Source organism: Erinaceus europaeus, chromosome 21, assembly GCF_950295315.1.
Source record: "Erinaceus europaeus chromosome 21, mEriEur2.1, whole genome shotgun sequence".
NCBI lineage: Eukaryota > Metazoa > Chordata > Mammalia > Eulipotyphla > Erinaceidae > Erinaceus > Erinaceus europaeus.
Genome location: NC_080182.1, coordinates 43,338,442 through 43,355,922, shown reverse-complemented (window position 1 = coordinate 43,355,922; position 17,481 = coordinate 43,338,442). Strand labels below are relative to the sequence as shown.

General features: G+C 48.1%; 1 protein-coding gene across 3 annotated transcripts in view; it reads right to left on the bottom strand.

The window, feature by feature from the left end:
- Nucleotides 1-16,814, bottom strand: part of UBE2E2 (ubiquitin conjugating enzyme E2 E2) — a 273,738-nt gene extending 256,924 nt beyond the window's left edge. The window contains exons 1-2 of one of the 3 annotated variants that reach the window (XM_060180882.1): nucleotides 16,672-16,814; nucleotides 8,141-8,324 (exon numbers count right to left, since the gene is read on the bottom strand). In XM_060180882.1, coding sequence (XP_060036865.1) covers nucleotides 8,141-8,316 — 176 coding nt within the window. In that variant the 5' untranslated portion in view covers nucleotides 8,317-8,324; nucleotides 16,672-16,814. Of the gene's footprint in view, nucleotides 1-8,140; nucleotides 8,357-16,671 lie in introns of all 3 variants that reach the window. The other 2 variants (XM_060180881.1, XM_060180880.1) reach the window with 2 other exon arrangements.
- Nucleotides 16,815-17,481: the final 667 nt, after the last annotated feature.

The window sequence follows — 17,481 nt, the reverse complement described above, 5'->3', positions numbered from 1 at the left end:
TTGAAAGTATTTCATGATGATACAACTATGGACAAGTTCTCACAAAGGAGGACAGGAGTCTTCACTAAATAGCAGTAAATAGTCTTGGCTAACTAGGAGAATTAGGCTCAAGCCAAATACAAGCAGTCTCCAAACGCTAGGCCCCACAAATATGGCTGGTCCACTCTCCCTTTTCTGACCAACTACAGCAGCCCTGTGAGAACCCTCACCATCAAAAGCTGCGGAGTGAATTACTGACAGTTTCCTTACTGCCAAGGAACAACAAATTGTACCTGACTGCTTTTTCCCCACTTCACTCCCAAACTTTCTTCATGTAAGTATTTGTTTCTGCTTTCCTGTTTCCCTCAGCCATGCGACTGCTAGTCTGATTTCCCAGCAGCATGTCATTCTGTGCTGTAGAGGAGTGGGAGTCTATCAACTTAGGTCTTCTGGATTTACAGTGTGACAACAAAAACAAACTGAGCCTTTTCTCCACATACCAACAAGAGATTTAAAGCATAGAGGTTTAAAGGCTTAAACTATCTGACTTTCACACAATTCCTTGAACAGAGGTCAGGAGTCACCAATGCCCTTCTTGGAGAAGGAAACTGCCTACACCAACCATAACTCTTAACATCTCTCCCTAGAGAGTCACACGCCACCAGAAAGTTTAAGAAGTTATCCCAAGTTCACTTTGGATAGTATGCTGTTTTGCCGTGTTGCATGGACTGTGCTTCTTTTTTTTTTTTTTTTTAATCTTTATTTTTATTTTTATTAAAGAAAGGATTAATTAACAAAACCATAGGGTAGGAGGGGTACAACTCCACACAATTCCCACCGCCCAATCTCCATATCCCACCCCCTCCCCCGATAGCTTTCCCATTCTCTATCCCTCTGGGAGCATGGACCCAGGGTCATTGAGGGTTGCAGAAGGTAGAAGGTCTGGCTTCTGTAATTGCTTCCTCGCTGAACATGGGCGTTGACTGGTCGGTCCATACTCCCAGTCTGTCTCTCTCTTTCCCTAGTAGGATGGGTCTCTGGGGAAGCTGAGCTCCAGGACACATTGGTGGTATCTTCAATCCAGGGAAGTCTGGCCGGCATCCTGATGACACCTGGAACCTGGTGACTGAAAAGAGAGTTAACATACAAAGCCAAACAGATTGTTGAGCAATCATGGACCCAAAGCTTGGAAAAGTGGAGAGGAAGTATTAGGGAGGTACTCACTGCAAACTCTAGTATACTTCTGCTTTCTTACTTTGGTGCCATACTCCAAACTCAGTCAATTTCTGCTTTGCGTTTCTACTTCTTTTTTTTTTTTACATGCATAACATTCCCCAGATTCCCATTTAGCAATACAACCCCCACTATTTCATTCATCATTTTTCATGGACCTGTATTCTCCCCACCCACCCACCCACCCCAGAGTCTTTTACTTTGGTGTAATACTCCAATTCCATTTCAGGTTTGACTTGTGTTTTCTTTTCTAATCTTGTTTTTCAACTTCGGCCTGAGAGTGAGATCATCCCATATTCATCCTTCTGTTTCTGACTTATTTCACTCAACATGATTTTTTCAAGGTCCATCCAAGATCGGCTGAAAACGGTGAAGTCACCATTTTTTACAGCTGAGTAGTATTCCATTGTGTATATATACCACAACTTGCTCAGCCACTCATCTGTTGTTGGACACCTGGGTTGCTTCCAGGTTTTGGCTATTACAAATTGTGCTGCCAAGAACATATGTGTACACAGATCTATTTGGATGGATGTGTTGGGTTCCTTAGGATATATCCCCAAGAGGGAAATTGCAGGGTCATAGGGTAGGTCCATTTCTAGCCTTCTGAGAGTTCTCCAGACTGTTCTCCACAGAGGTTGGACCAATTGACATTCCCACCAGCAGTGCAGGAGGGTTCCTTTGACCCCACACCCTCTCCAGCATTTGCTGCTGTTACCTTTTCTGATGTGTGACATTCTCACAGGAGTGAAGTGATATCTCATTGTTGTCTTGATTTGCATTTCTCTGACAATCAGAGACTTGGAGCATTTTTTCATGTGTTTCTCGGCCTTTTGGATCTCTTCTGTGGTGAATATTCTGTCCAATTCCTCCCCCCATTTTTGGATGGGGTTATTTGTTGTCTTGTTGTTGAGTCTGGTAAGCTCTTTATATATGTTGGTTATTAAACTCTTATCTGATGTATGGCATGTAAAGATCTTCTCCCATTCTGTGAGGGGTCTCTTGATTTGGGTAGTGGTTTCTTTTGCTGTGAAGAAGCTTTTTAATTTGATGTAGTCCCATAGGTTTATACTTGCCTTAGTCTTCTTTGTAATTGGATTCGTTTCATTGAAAATGTCTTTAAAATTTATGCGTAAAAAAGTTCTTCCAATATTTTCCTCTAAGTATCTGATAGTTTCTGGTCTAACATCCAAGTCCTTGATCCACTTGGAATTTACTTTTGTATTTGGTGAAATACAGTGATTCAGCTTCATTCTTCTGCATGTTTCAACCCATTGTTTCCAACACCATTTGTTGAAGAGACTCTGCTTCCCCCATATAATAGTCTGGGCCCCTTTGTCAAAGATTAGATGTCCATAGGTGTGGGGCCTCATTTCTGGGCTCTCAATTCTATTCCACTGGTCAGTGTGTCTGTTCATGTTCCAGTACCACGCATTTTTGATGACAATGGCCCTATAATATAGTTTGAGATCTGGCAGTGTGATGCCTCCGGTTCTGTTCTTTTTTCTCAAGATTATTTTGGCAATTCTAGGTCTTTTCTGGTTCCAGATAAACATTTGTAGCATTTTTTCTATTCTCCTAAAAAATGTGCTTGGGATCTTGATGGGGATAGCATTAAATTTGTAGATGGCTCTGGGTAATATATTCATTTTGATGATTTTAATTCTTCCAACCCATGAGCATGGAATATCTTTCCACTTCTTTGTGTCTTTTTCAATTTCTTTGAGTAGTGACTCATAATTTTCAGTATACAAGTCTTTCACTTCTTTGGTTAGGTTTATTCCTAGATATTTTATTGTTTTTGTTGCTATAGAAAAAGGAACTGATTTCTGGATTTCAATTTCTTCTAACTTAGTGTTTGCATAGAGGAATGCCACTGACTTTTGAATGTTAATTTTATAGCCTGACACATTACTGTATTGCCTGATGATTTCCAAAAGCTTCTTGCTAGATTCCTTAGGTTTTTCCATGTATACTATCATGTCATCTGCAAATAAGGAGAGTTTGACTTCTTCTCTTCCAATCTGTATTCCTTTAATTCCTTGCTCCTGCCTGATTGCTATGGCAAGAACTTCCAACACTATGTTGAATAGTAATGGTGATAGTGGGCAGCCCTGTCTAGTACCTGATCTGAGGGGAAATGCTTCCAGTTTTTCACCATTGAGTATGATGTTGGCTGTAGGTTTGCTATATATAGACTCCACTATCTTCAGGAATTTTCCATCTATTCCTATTTTTTGTAGCGTTTTGATCATAAAGGGATGTTGTATTTTGTCAAAGGCTTTCTCTGCATCTATTGATATGACCATGTGGTTTTTGGTCTTGCTTTTGTTGATGTGGTGGATCACATTGATTGATTTACGTATATTAAACCAACCTTGCATGCCTGGGATAAACCCCACTTGGTCATGATGAACAATCTTTTTGATATACTGCTGTATCCGGTTGGCTAGAATTTTGTTCAATATTTTCGCATCTATGTTCATCAGAGATAATGGTCTGTAGTTTTATTTTTTGGTTGTGTCCCTGTCTGCTTTTGGTATCAGGGTGATGTTGGCTTCATAGAAGCTGGAAGGGAGTATTCCAGTGTCTTCCATCTTCTGGAAGACTTTTAAAAGTAGAGGTATTAGTTCTTCATTGAAGATTTTGTAGAATTCATGTGTAAAACCATCTGGTCCAGGACTTTTATTTTTGGGAAGATTTTTGATAACTGTTTCAATTTCATTAACTGTGATGGGCCTGTTCATGTTCTCCACTTCCTCTTTACTTAGTTTTGGAAGTTGGTAGGTATCTAGGAAATCATTCATTTCTTCCAGGTTCTCTAACTTGGTGGCATATAGTTGTTCATAGAAGCCTCGCATGATATGTTGAATTTCTGCAGTGTCTGTTGTGATATCTCCTCTTTCATTTACTATCCGATTTATTTGGGTCTTCTCCCTTTTTTGTTTTGTGAGTCTGGCTAAAGGTTTGTCGATTTTGTTTACTCTTTCGAAGAACCAATATTTACTTTCATTGATCTTTTGTATGGTTTTCCTATTCTCAATGTTATTTATTTCTGCCCTAACTTTAGTAATTTCTGTCCTTCTGGTTGCTTTAGGGTTCCTTTTTTGTTCTTCTTCTAGGTCTTTAAGATGTGCAATCAGGCTGTTTATTTGTGCCTTTTCTTGTTTCCTAATGTGTGCTTGTATAGCTATGAACTTCCCTCTTAGGACTGCTTTAGCTGTGTCCCAAATATTTTGATAGCTTGTGTCTTCATTTTCATTGAACTCTCGAAACATTTTGATTTCTTCCTTGATTTCCTCTTTGACCCAGAAGTTGTTAAGAAGTGTACTGTTGAGCTTCCACATTTTGGGACTGTTACTAATCTTTTGTTGATTGTTAAGTGTTAGTTTAATTCCACTGTGGTCTGAGAAGATGCTTGGGATGATTTCAGTGCTCTTGAATAGGCTGATGCTCTCTTTGTGGCCTAACATATGGTCTATCCTTGAGAATGATCCATGTGGATTTGAGTAAAATGTGTATTCCAGTTTCTTGGGATGAATGACTCTGAAAATGTCCAATAGTTCTAGTTTATCTATCTCTTCATTTAGCTCCCTTATGTCTTTACTGATTTTCTTCCTGGATGATCTGTCAAGTTGAGAGAGTGGGGTGTTGAAGTCCCCTACTATGATTGTGTTACTGTTAATATATTGCTGTAGCTCTTTCAGTAGAAGTTCGATGTATTTAGATGGTTTCTCATTGGGTGCATAGATATTAATAATTGTTAAGTCCTCTTGATTGACTGATCCTCTGAGCATTAAGTAGTGTCCATTCCTATCTTTTTTAATCTTATGTATATTAAAGTCTATCATGTCAGATATGAGAATAGCTGTTCCTGCCCTTTTTTGTGGGCCATTGGCTTGAATGATAGTTTTCCATCCTTTCACTTTAAGTCTGTGTTTGTCTTGTTGCGTTAGGTGAGTTTCCTGTAGACAACATATTGTTGGGTTGTGTTTTCTGATCCATCTTCCTACTCTGTGTCTTTTAATAGGTGAATTCAGGCCATTCACATTTATTGATATCAAAGATTGAAGATATTTTAACGCCATTCTTGTAGAGTTTTAGAGTGTTTTGATATATGTCCTATTTGTGGTGGTCTGATTGTTTATAGGAAAGCTTTCAGAACTTCTTTCAAGGCAGGCTTGGTGATGGTTGCTTCCTTCAACTGTTGCTTGTCTGAGAAGGTTTTGATGCTTCCATCTAGTCTGAATGACAATCTAGCAGGATATAGTATTCTTGGCTGAAAGCCTTTCTCATTGAGCACTCGATAGATATCTTGCCATTCTCTTCTGGCCTGTAGTGTTTGTATGGAGAAGTCTGCTGCTAATCTTATGGGTTTTCCTTTGTAGGTGACTCTTTGTTTTTCTCTTGCAGCCTTGAGGATCCTTTCTTTATCCTTATTCCTTTCCAATCTAAGTATGACATGTCTTGGTGTCTTTAGGTCTGGGTTAATTCTGTTTGGGACCCTCTGGGCTTCTTGAATCTTTATGTCTTTGGTGTTGTCTCGACTAGAGAAATTTTCAGCTATTATGGCCTGGAGAACGCTTTCTTCCTCCCCTTCTCTTTCTTCCTCTGGTAAGCCAATAATGCGTATATTGTTTCTTTTGAAGTCATCCCATAGGACTCTGTTGTTGTTTTCAGCATCTCTTAATCTCTTTTTGAGATCTCTTACTTCTTTTTTAGTTGTCTCTAATTCATCCTCAATCTTGCTAATTCTGTCTTCAGCCTCATTGATTCTATTCTCTCTGCCCTCTACTGCTTTCTGGAGTTCATCTATTTTGTTGCCCTGCTCTGATACTGTTTTAGCTTGTTTAGCTAGTTGCCTTAGCTCAGCAATTTCAGCTTTCAGCTCTCTAATAACCATGAGATTATTAGAATTTTCTTCCATATTCTCATTTGTTGTTCCTGCAGTTCTGATTACAATTTTTTCAAATTCTTTACTCACTCCTGTTATTATTTCCTTAGCTAATGTTTGGATGTTGAACTCGTTGTTTTGTGCTTCGCCCTCTGGAGGACTTTTAGCTGGACTCTTGTTCTGGTTCGAGTCTCCATTATTTTTTCTTGTTGTTTTAACCATTTTATATAAGTTAACAGTTTTTTCAATCCCTGAGTTGGAGTTCAGTGGTGTAAAAGCCTTTTTTTTTTCCCCTGTAGGCTATGGTAGCCTGAGGGCTTTTAAACTATCAATAGGCTTCTTGGCTTAATCAATGACTCCTGACCAAGAGATAAAGCAGGGTGTGGCAGAGATAATCCAGTGGTTATGCAAAGAGACTTTCACAGCCCCTTAGCTATGCCACCGAGGTATAGGTCTTCTCCTGAGTTTCCGGGTTAGATCTCTGTACCCTGGTGTCCCTCCCTGTTGCTGCTCCAGATTCTGAGGGTAGTAGCAATGGAGACTCAGAGTTGCACTTGGTGAGTCTCTGGGGAGTCCTTCCCTCCCTTCAGCTGTCCCCTTGTTGGTGGAGCAGACTGGAGGTGGTGTCTCCACTGACAAACTGTTGAACTGTTAGCAGTCACTTAATCTCTCCTTAGGCCCCTCTCTCCTCTCTGTCACCAGCCACGCGTGTTTGTACTCACGGGTGATTTACTGGGTTTCTGTGGTCATTCTAGTCCTGTCTTGTTTCGGTCCGGGTGGTCTCCTTTGGTATTCCTAGTTGATCCGGGAGAGGAGAGGAGAGGAGAGAAAGCGATCTGCTGCTCGTAGCTCCGCCTCCGGAAGTCGAATCCTCATGGACTGTGTTTCAACCTGGCCCCCACTTCATTGAAGGAAGTTTCAGTGCTATGGTCTCTTCATTTTCTCTCTGTCTCTCTGCCAGATGGAAGGAAGGAAAGAAGGGAAGAAAGGTTCTTCCCAATCTAGTGGTTTGATTTACTAGACAATAATGATTTTCAATCTGTAGAAAGAAATTTCTTCTCATTGACACTACCCAATAAATTATAGAGCTATCCTTCAACATTTAGGCATTGCACTACACCAAGAATTTATAGACTAGCTTCATTTACACATTCAACCTGACATTTAAAAAGTGTTAAAACAAAATAATAACAAAGAGGTTGGGCAGTGTGAGTACCCGTTACACTGTACAAGGATTTGGGTTCGAGCCCCAAGTCTTCCCTGCTGGGGGAAAGCTTCACAAGTGGTGAATCAGTGCTATGAGTGTGAATGTCTTTCTTTCTCTGTCCTCTCAATTTCTGTCTCCAACAGAGAAAAGTAAAATAAAATGAAAATATTTCCAAAGTTTAATAATAATAGCACAACAGGAATAGGAAAGACCACTACATATACCTGTAAGAGACATTCTATGGTAGAACAGAATTAAAGTAACTTCCTTCTGTTGAGTCCAGTGTCACGCCAGTCATCATAAGGAAGTGATACAGCAGCGCTCACCATTCCAGTCTCTACCTTCCGGCTCTATATGCCTATTCTTGATGGAACAAGAATAGCTTATCAAAACTGACTCGCGGCCAAATAAAACCAGTATGCATTTGCCGCTAGATTCAACGTTTCTCACTTTACAAAATATACTAGGATTCAAAAACTATTTCAATAGATTCCTACTATATTCTGTGTTACTGAATAGAATATAATCAAATAAACAAACATAAATCAAACCACCACTTTCACATGCATTTTCTTTGTAAGCTCATCCAGCAACACAAACACACAAGCACAATGCAGGTAGGTATTTTATGAATCTGCCAATCTGCTTAGTGATTTTTAAATACGAAATTTATATTGTCTATAATTAAAAACATGTAACAGAAATAACAAAGAAAGAAAAGTCTCTGATGCTATGATCCATATCCCAGAAAAAATAGTAAATGTAACAAAGAGAAAGTAAGGTGATAAAGGAACACTGAAAATTAAAAGACTGAATAACTACAGTACCTCTTAGCACTCGTTGACAATTTAGCAGCTGTCTTACTCGATATTTTCCCTTCTTTCTTCTTAGGCTGCGCTTGTTCTCTTTCTGGCTCCTGCTGCAAACTTTCACGCTGGTCGCCATCAGAGCTTCCTCCACTAGTGCTTGGACTGTCATCGACTCTCTGTGCCTCCGTGGACATTGCGAATCCTGGATCAAAGAGTCAAACATCAGTGACTCAGCTGTGGGAGAAGTACAGTGAGGTATTTCAAAAATCAGGAGTGAGTCTCAAAATAGAACAAATAAAAACTCAATATAAAATAAGTACATTAGTCATTTATATAATAGCTTTGAAGATTTCCAAAACTGCATCCATTCAGAATGTGTTGCGAAGAGAAATGGGGGGCCGGGTGGTGGTGCACCTGGTTGATAAAGATATTAAAAAATTACCCAAATGAGAAATGAAAACATAAAACTTAATATACAAAAATAAAGTTCATAATGATCCATCACTGCAATTTTGGAAAACGAGGAAGCAATTCAAATATTCGCTGAATGGAAAACAGATAAAGAAAATGTGCTTTGTCCACACAATGGAATATTATTCAACCATGTGCAAAAATGAAGTACAGTATCTGCATTCACATGGATGAACTCTGAAAATACTTCAGTAGGTGAAATATATCCATTCTGAAGGAATACACCTTATATGACTTCATGTATAAGCAAAGTCCAGAACAGGCAAATCTGGAGTAAGGTAAGAGTGGGAAAGGACTGTGAGCTAACCTGTTGGAGCGTCCTTTTGGAGGATGAAAATCTTCTTAAACTAGATAAAGGTAACTGATGTGATGGGGTCTAAATATCTTCAAACTATTATCATAAAATGTCTGTAAGTCACAGTAAGCCAATTACATCTCAGTGAAGCTGTCACCAAGGAAGGAAGGGGACTCGCGGGCTTGCCCACCCTCCAGCAGGCACTGTGAGAGCTTGCTTGTCTGGCCCCATAGACACGAGGAAGTGCTCAGGATGTAACCTTGCCAAGTGCTATGACAGCAGAAAGTGGAAAGCAAGGCCCAGGGAAAGAAAACTGGGGACATCTTTGCATTCACAGACAATTTATATATATTCAGGGCTGGGCTAAGGTATAGAAAATATTCTTTTTTAAAAATTTTTTTAATCTTTATTTATTGGATAGAGACAGCAGCAATCGAGAGGGGAGGGGGAGATAGGCAGACAGACAGAGAGAGACAGAGAGACACCTGCATCACTGTTTCACCAGTCACAAAGCTTTCCCCCTGTAGGTGGGGACCAGGGACTCAAACTGGGAACCGGGGACTCGAACCAGGGTCCTTGTGCATTGTAACATATGCGCTCAACCAGGTGTGCCATCAACCGGGCCCCAAGAAATGTTCTAAACTAGTCCATCATTTTCAGCAACCATTGTAGTAACAGAACACAGAAGATTCAAAATAAAACTCTGCATATTTTCATCTAAATAAAAACTGGGCCATACAGCAACGTGAGCACTGACACAGCAATTTTCACAAGAGATAGAGATGGGCTTTCTTCCCCACAGTGTGGATGCAGGATCCCTCAAGGTGTCCAATTCCCTTTGTTCTGAGGTCATGCTCCCTACGCAGCTCTTACCATAAACTGTTTCCTCAGTATCTTAAAACACAGGTAGCTGTGACAATCTAAACAAAACAATCTAGCAAGAAAAGGAACAGCCACCACCTATCATTCTACCATAATTCCCAAGTTTTATTAAGATGCACTTTCCCTACAACCCAACTCGCTTCAAGTGCAGACAAATCTAAAGCAAAATTGACAAAAACCCAGGCTCACTCACACTCTAAAGGGCCTTGTGCTCACATGTCACTATCACCTAAGCTGCCTCCTTGGGCTTTTGTCTCCAAAAAAGTTTTTAATTAACTGTATTTAATAAGTAACATAACAACACAGGATATACCATCAAAAAAATCAAAGATTAAGAGATACTACACAGCTAGTGCTCACTTAATGACAGATTTATCAACAGCTTGGGGCTACAGGTATTGTGGCAAGTAAGGGAACTTCAGTCATGGAAAACATGTATGACACCTCAAAGTCTTTATGTTTAGTTACTATGAATATATACTTAGCAAACACTGATGACTAGTCATCACCACCAAAGATTCAAGATTGAACTTATAACCTGTTCAGCGTCAAAGTGATTTCATAATACAGGTCTTTGATGGGTTGAAATTTGTATGGTAAACCCATGAGTACTGTAAGAGAACCAAGAAAACAGCATAATGGTGATGCAAAAAGACCCTCAAGGCTGAGCCTCTGAAGTCCTAGGCTCAATTCCAGGCACCACAACAAGCTGGGGGAGGGGGGAGATAAATAAAACACTGAGAGAGAGAAGAAGAACCAGTACGCAAGACAGCTCCCTGGATAGCGCACTTGCTTTATCGCATGCTTGACTCAGTCTTGAGTCTAACCCCCATCTCAATGGCCAAGGCTTCAAGGTTGTGGTCTCTTCCCTCCCTCGCTTTATCTATCTCTGTCTCTCCTCATTTGAATTAATGAAGCAACAACAACAAAGTGGGGGGAGGAGGGAGAAAGAATGGAGGAATCTGGAGACAGAGACATGATGAGTCAACAGAAAATACTGAAAGCCTTATACTGTGCCCCAGGATGGTTCCGTAGCCCCCATGTCCACTTGGTCGATTCCAAATTATATTCCTCCATGAGGATCATTTCTGGAACCATCCGTTCCACCCCGGTTCCATGGCTGCCAGCTCTTAGCAACATCGCCCCGCCAGATATTCGTCAGGATGCGGCATCATCTAAGTTCATTTCCCACGTCTATGCTCGACCGGACCTGCCAATATACGCGGATATCTTCGCCCACCCTGTCCAACTCTTGACGTCTCGTCACCCAATCTGGTCCCCTACGCCTACACTGAACTTCTCTGTTCCAGTCTCTTGGAAACAGAGCTGGCAGTCAGCTGAGGTAAAGAACAAACACCTCATCACAGACCCCTGCAAGTGTCCACCCGGCTTTGACCTAGCACGTTATGATCGGGCCCTCCTCAATCGCTATCGAACAGGCCATGGCCGGTGCGCCGCTATGTTCCATCGCTGGGGAGCCAGAGACGACCCGAACTGCCCCTGCAGCTACAGACAGACTATGACCCACATAGTCAACGACTGCCACCTCTCCAGTTTCAAAGGAGGTCTCGAAACTTTACATCAGGCTCCACCTGACGCTGTTGACTGGCTACGGAAGAAGGGCAAATGCTAGAAGAAGACTGAAAGCCTTCAATCAGTCAGACACCACACACACACTCGCACACTATCAATCAGACACCACACACACACTCACACACTGTCAGTCACTCAGACCACACAAACACACTCGCTCACTGTCACTCAGACACCACACACACACACACGCGCACACTGTCACTCACTCACTCGCAGTCAGTCACTCAGACACCACACACACAATCGCACACTATCAATCAGACACCACACACACACTCACACTATCAGTCACTCAGACACCACACACAGACACTCGCTCACTGTCACTCAGACACCACACACACACACGCGCGCGCGCACACTGTCACTGACTCAGACACCACACACACACTCACACACTGTCACCTTCTCAAACTGCTTCCCTTGTACCAAAAAGAAAAAGAAAAAAAAAGACACGATCCTGGGGAAACAGGACTTTCTATCTAACCTGTAAATGAAGTCTACCAGTCTCTCCAGCAACGTGTTACAACAATATATCAGAAATGTGAGATATCATTAAGTCTGTATAAAAGAATATCTTAACACAAATGTGAATAGGAACAAGAAACAGAACAATTCCCAGAGAATATATCAGTAGTGTATTTAAATGTAGTAAAATATAGTCAGCAACATCTACAGAAACTGAATTGAGTGAGAATGCATTTTAATCATCTTCTTGAAGGTGCGGCTGATCATCTCATGAAGGAGCGAGCGGGAGAGAATGCAGAACACAGTCCGATGCGCAGTGCTGGGGATAGGGACCAGGGCCTTGTGCACACAAGCCCTGTGTTCTGCCACGGAGTCACCTCCGTGACCACATCTTCAACAAGAAGCGATTCCGCCTACTGCCATACGTGGAAGCCCACACAAGTACATTCTTGTCCACTGAGGCTGCAGCTTCCCTTTGCTATTCATAAACTCCACCACAGTTGTATTTACATGAATCACAAAGTTGTGTCTTAGTACTGTTAGTTATGCATAATTACAAACTGTTTAATGATGCTGGATATATAATTAATAACTAATCAATGAGGTAATCTAACTCAATCTGAAACTAAAACTTGAGACTGCTCCAGAATATCAGAAATTAGCCTCACTAGTTTTAAATAACTATTACAATAACCAAGTAGAGATGTCATTTCTACAATTTCACAAGAAAAAATGAACTCCCAGATTCGGCCTAAAGTATTATTTCATCCGAATCCTAACCTACAAATGTTAAGTTCACCTGAAGCCAGCCAGTGATAAAACACTATAAAACATTCAGGTTTAATCTCCAGCACCACCATAAACTACAGCTGAGCAGTGCTCTCGTCATGGATGGGTGGGTGGTGGGTGTCTCTCCTATGTCTCTATTAAAAAATTAAAGATAAAATGAAGAAAAACACTTAGAGACAAGGACTCCCTCCACCCTGAGCAATGGGGACCCCAAGTCTCCCTCCACCCTGAGCAATGGGGACCCCAAGTCTCCCTCCACCCTGAGCAATGGGGACCCCAAGTCTCCCTCCACCCTGAGCAATGGGGACCCCAAGTCTCCCTCCACCCTGAGCAATGGGGACCCCAAGTCTCCCTCCACCCTGAGCAATGGGGACCCCAAGTCTCCCTCCACCCTGAGTAATGGGGACCCCAAGTCTCCCTCCACCCTGAGTAATGGGGGACCCCAAGTCTCCCTCCACCCTGAGTAATGGGGACCCCAAGTCTCCCTCCACCCTGAGTAATGGGGGACCCCAAGTCTCCCTCCACCCTGAGCAATGGGGGACCCCAAGTCTCCCTCCACCCTGAGCAATGGGGACCCCAAGTCTCCCTCCACCCTGAGTAATGGGGGACCCCAAGTCTCCCTCCACCCTGAGCAATGGGGACCCCAAGTCTCCCTCCACCCTGAGCAATGGGGGACCCCAAGTCTCCCTCCACCCTGAGCAATGGGGGACCCCAAGTCTCCCTCCACCCTGAGCAATGGGGACCCCAAGTCTCCCTCCACCCTGAGTAATGGGGGACCCCAAGTCTCCCTCCACCCTGAGCAATGGGGACCCCAAGTCTCCCTCCACCCTGAGTAATGGGGGACCCCAAGTCTCCCTCCACCCTGAGCAATGGGGACCCCAAGTCTCCCTCCACCCTGAGCAATGGGGGACCCCAAGTCTCCCTCCACCCTGAGCAATGGGGGACCCCAAGTCTCCCTCCACCCTGAGCAATGGGGGACCCCAAGTCTCCCTCCACCCTGAGCAATGGGGACCCCAAGTCTCCCTCCACCCTGAGCAATGGGGGACCCCAAGTCTCCCTCCACCCTGAGCAATGGGGACCCCAAGTCTCCCTCCACCCTGAGTAATGGGGGACCCCAAGTCTCCCTCCACCCTGAGCAATGGGGGACCCCAAGTCTCCCTCCACCCTGAGCAATGGGGACCCCAAGTCTCCCTCCACCCTGAGCAATGGGGGACCCCAAGTCTCCCTCCACCCTGAGCAATGGGGACCCCAAGTCTCCCTCCACCCTGAGCAATGGGGGACCCCAAGTCTCCCTCCACCCTGAGCAATGGGGACCCCAAGTCTCCCTCCACCCTGAGCAATGGGGGACCCCAAGTCTCCCTCCACCCTGAGCAATGGGGGACCCCAAGTCTCCCTCCACCCTGAGCAATGGGGACCCCAAGTCTCCCTCCACCCTGAGTAATGGGGGACCCCAAGTCTCCCTCCACCCTGAGCAATGGGGACCCCAAGTCTCCCTCCACCCTGAGTAATGGGGGACCCCAAGTCTCCCTCCACCCTGAGCAATGGGGACCCCAAGTCTCCCTCCACCCTGAGCAATGGGGACCCCAAGTCTCCCTCCACCCTGAGTAATGGGGGACCCCAAGTCTCCCTCCACCCTGAGCAATGGGGGACCCCAAGTCTCCCTCCACCCTGAGCAATGGGGACCCCAAGTCTCCCTCCACCCTGAGCAATGGGGGACCCCAAGTCTCCCTCCACCCTGAGCAATGGGGACCCCAAGTCTCCCTCCACCCTGAGCAATGGGGGACCCCAAGTCTCCCTCCACCCTGAGCAATGGGGGACCCCAAGTCTCCCTCCACCCTGAGCAATGGGGACCCCAAGTCTCCCTCCACCCTGAGCAATGGGGACCCCAAGTCTCCCTCCACCCTGAGCAATGGGGGACCCCAAGTCTCCCTCCACCCTGAGCAATGGGGGACCCCAAGTCTCCCTCCACCCTGAGCAATGGGGACCCCAAGTCTCCCTCCACCCTGAGCAATGGGGACCCCAAGTCTCCCTCCACCCTGAGCAATGGGGGACCCCAAGTCTCCCTCCACCCTGAGCAATGGGGGACCCCAAGTCTCCCTCCACCCTGAGCAATGGGGACCCCAAGTCTCCCTCCACCCTGAGTAATGGGGGACCCCAAGTCTCCCTCCACCCTGAGCAATGGGGGACCCCAAGTCTCCCTCCACCCTGAGCAATGGGGACCCCAAGTCTCCCTCCACCCTGAGCAATGGGGGACCCCAAGTCTCCCTCCACCCTGAGCAATGGGGACCCCAAGTCTCCCTCCACCCTGAGCAATGGGGGACCCCAAGTCTCCCTCCACCCTGAGCAATGGGGACCCCAAGTCTCCCTCCACCCTGAGCAATGGGGGACCCCAAGTCTCCCTCCACCCTGAGCAATGGGGGACCCCAAGTCTCCCTCCACCCTGAGCAATGGGGGACCCCAAGTCTCCCTCCACCCTGAGCAATGGGGACCCCAAGTCTCCCTCCACCCTGAGCAATGGGGGACCCCAAGTCTCCCTCCACCCTGAGCAATGGGGACCCCAAGTCTCCCTCCACCCTGAGTAATGGGGGACCCCAAGTCTCCCTCCACCCTGAGCAATGGGGGACCCCAAGTCTCCCTCCACCCTGAGCAATGGGGACCCCAAGTCTCCCTCCACCCTGAGCAATGGGGGACCCCAAGTCTCCCTCCACCCTGAGCAATGGGGACCCCAAGTCTCCCTCCACCCTGAGCAATGGGGGACCCCAAGTCTCCCTCCACCCTGAGCAATGGGGACCCCAAGTCTCCCTCCACCCTGAGCAATGGGGGACCCCAAGTCTCCCTCCACCCTGAGCAATGGGGGACCCCAAGTCTCCCTCCACCCTGAGCAATGGGGACCCCAAGTCTCCCTCCACCCTGAGTAATGGGGGACCCCAAGTCTCCCTCCACCCTGAGCAATGGGGACCCCAAGTCTCCCTCCACCCTGAGTAATGGGGGACCCCAAGTCTCCCTCCACCCTGAGCAATGGGGACCCCAAGTCTCCCTCCACCCTGAGCAATGGGGACCCCAAGTCTCCCTCCACCCTGAGTAATGGGGGACCCCAAGTCTCCCTCCACCCTGAGCAATGGGGGACCCCAAGTCTCCCTCCACCCTGAGCAATGGGGACCCCAAGTCTCCCGCCACCCTGAGCAATGGGGGACCCCAAGTCTCCCTCCACCCTGAGCAATGGGGACCCCAAGTCTCCCTCCACCCTGAGCAATGGGGGACCCCAAGTCTCCCTCCACCCTGAGCAATGGGGACCCCAAGTCTCCCTCCACCCTGAGTAATGGGGGACCCCAAGTCTCCCTCCACCCTGAGCAATGGGGGACCCCAAGTCTCCCTCCACCCTGAGCAATGGGGACCCCAAGTCTCCCTCCACCCTGAGCAATGGGGGACCCCAAGTCTCCCTCCACCCTGAGCAATGGGGACCCCAAGTCTCCCTCCACCCTGAGCAATGGGGGACCCCAAGTCTCCCTCCACCCTGAGCAATGGGGGACCCCTGGACGGGCCGCCCAGCCTCCGTGGAGTCGCCGCCACTGGCAGCCTGATGCCGTGTCCTGGGGTCGCGGACCTCGGAGAGCGGCCGGCGGGGAGAGGCGGGGGTCTGGGGTCGGGGGTCAAAGAGGGGAGGGGTGCGGGGGAAGGGTCAGGGGGAGCGGCAGGGGATAGGGGGGAGGAGAGGGGCGGGGTCAGGGGTCAGGGGTCGGGGTCAGGGAGGAGAGGGGAGGGGAGAAGCCCGGTGGGGGCGGGGCGGGGCGGGGACCCGGGGCGGCGGTCTGGTGAGGCCCGGACGGACGGACTGACGGAGGGACACGGGGTGGGGGTGGGGGCCGTCAGCGCAGGTCCCAGCCCCAGGGCCGGCGCGAGGTGCGGAGAGCAAGGCCGAGCGGCCCCCGCCCGAGGGTCCCCGCCGACCGTCTAGTCAGCAGCCGGCCGGACCCGCGCGCCACGCACCCGGCTGCCCGGCCACGCCTGTCCCCACGGCGCCCGCGGCCGCCCCTCACGCCCGACTCACCCTCAGCGCCGACGCCGCCACCCCTACAGCCGATCCGGCCCCGGCTCCCGACCTTCGCCGCCCGCGGCTGCTGCGTGCGGCCGCCCGGAGTCTCGGAAAGTGAAGCCACTGCCTCCGTGAGCCGCCGCCGCCCGGCCGCCAACGCGCGCGCCCGCCACTGCGCGTGCCCACGAGGCCGCCCGCGAGAGCGCCAGTGCGCGTGCTCACCAGTCCGCCCGCGAGAGCCAGTGCGCGTGCCCACGAGAGCGCCAGTGCGCGTGCTCACCAGTCCGCCCGCGAGAGCCAGTGCGCGTGCCCACGAGAGCGCCAGTGCGCGTGCCCACCAGTCCGCCCGCGAGAGCCAGTGCGCGTGCCCACGAGAGCGCCAGTGCGCGTGCCCACCAGTCCGCCCGCGAGAGCCACTGCGCGTGCCCACGAGGTCGCCCGCGAGAGCCAGTGCGCGTGCCCACGAGGCCGCCCGCGAGAGCGCCAGTGCGCGTGCTCACGAGGCCGCCCGCGAGAGCTCCAGTGCGCGTGCTCACCAGTCCGCCTGCCAGTGCGCGTGCCTCCCCACCCCGCTAGGCCCCTCCTCCTGCGGGCGCGCGGGCGCGAGGGGCGGCGCGGGGACGCGCACGGGCGGAGGGTGAAGTTGCTGGAGTTCCGGGGCCGCAGTGGGAGTGCGGGGTCGCCCCGAACAGGGGCTGCAGGCGGCGCGCGGGCGGCGGCGGCCTGGGGTCCGAGTCCCGGGACCCGCGTGCAGAGTGGCCTGGGGTCCGAGTCCCGGGACCCGCGTGCAGAGTGGCCTGGGGTCCGAGTCCCGGGACCCGGGTG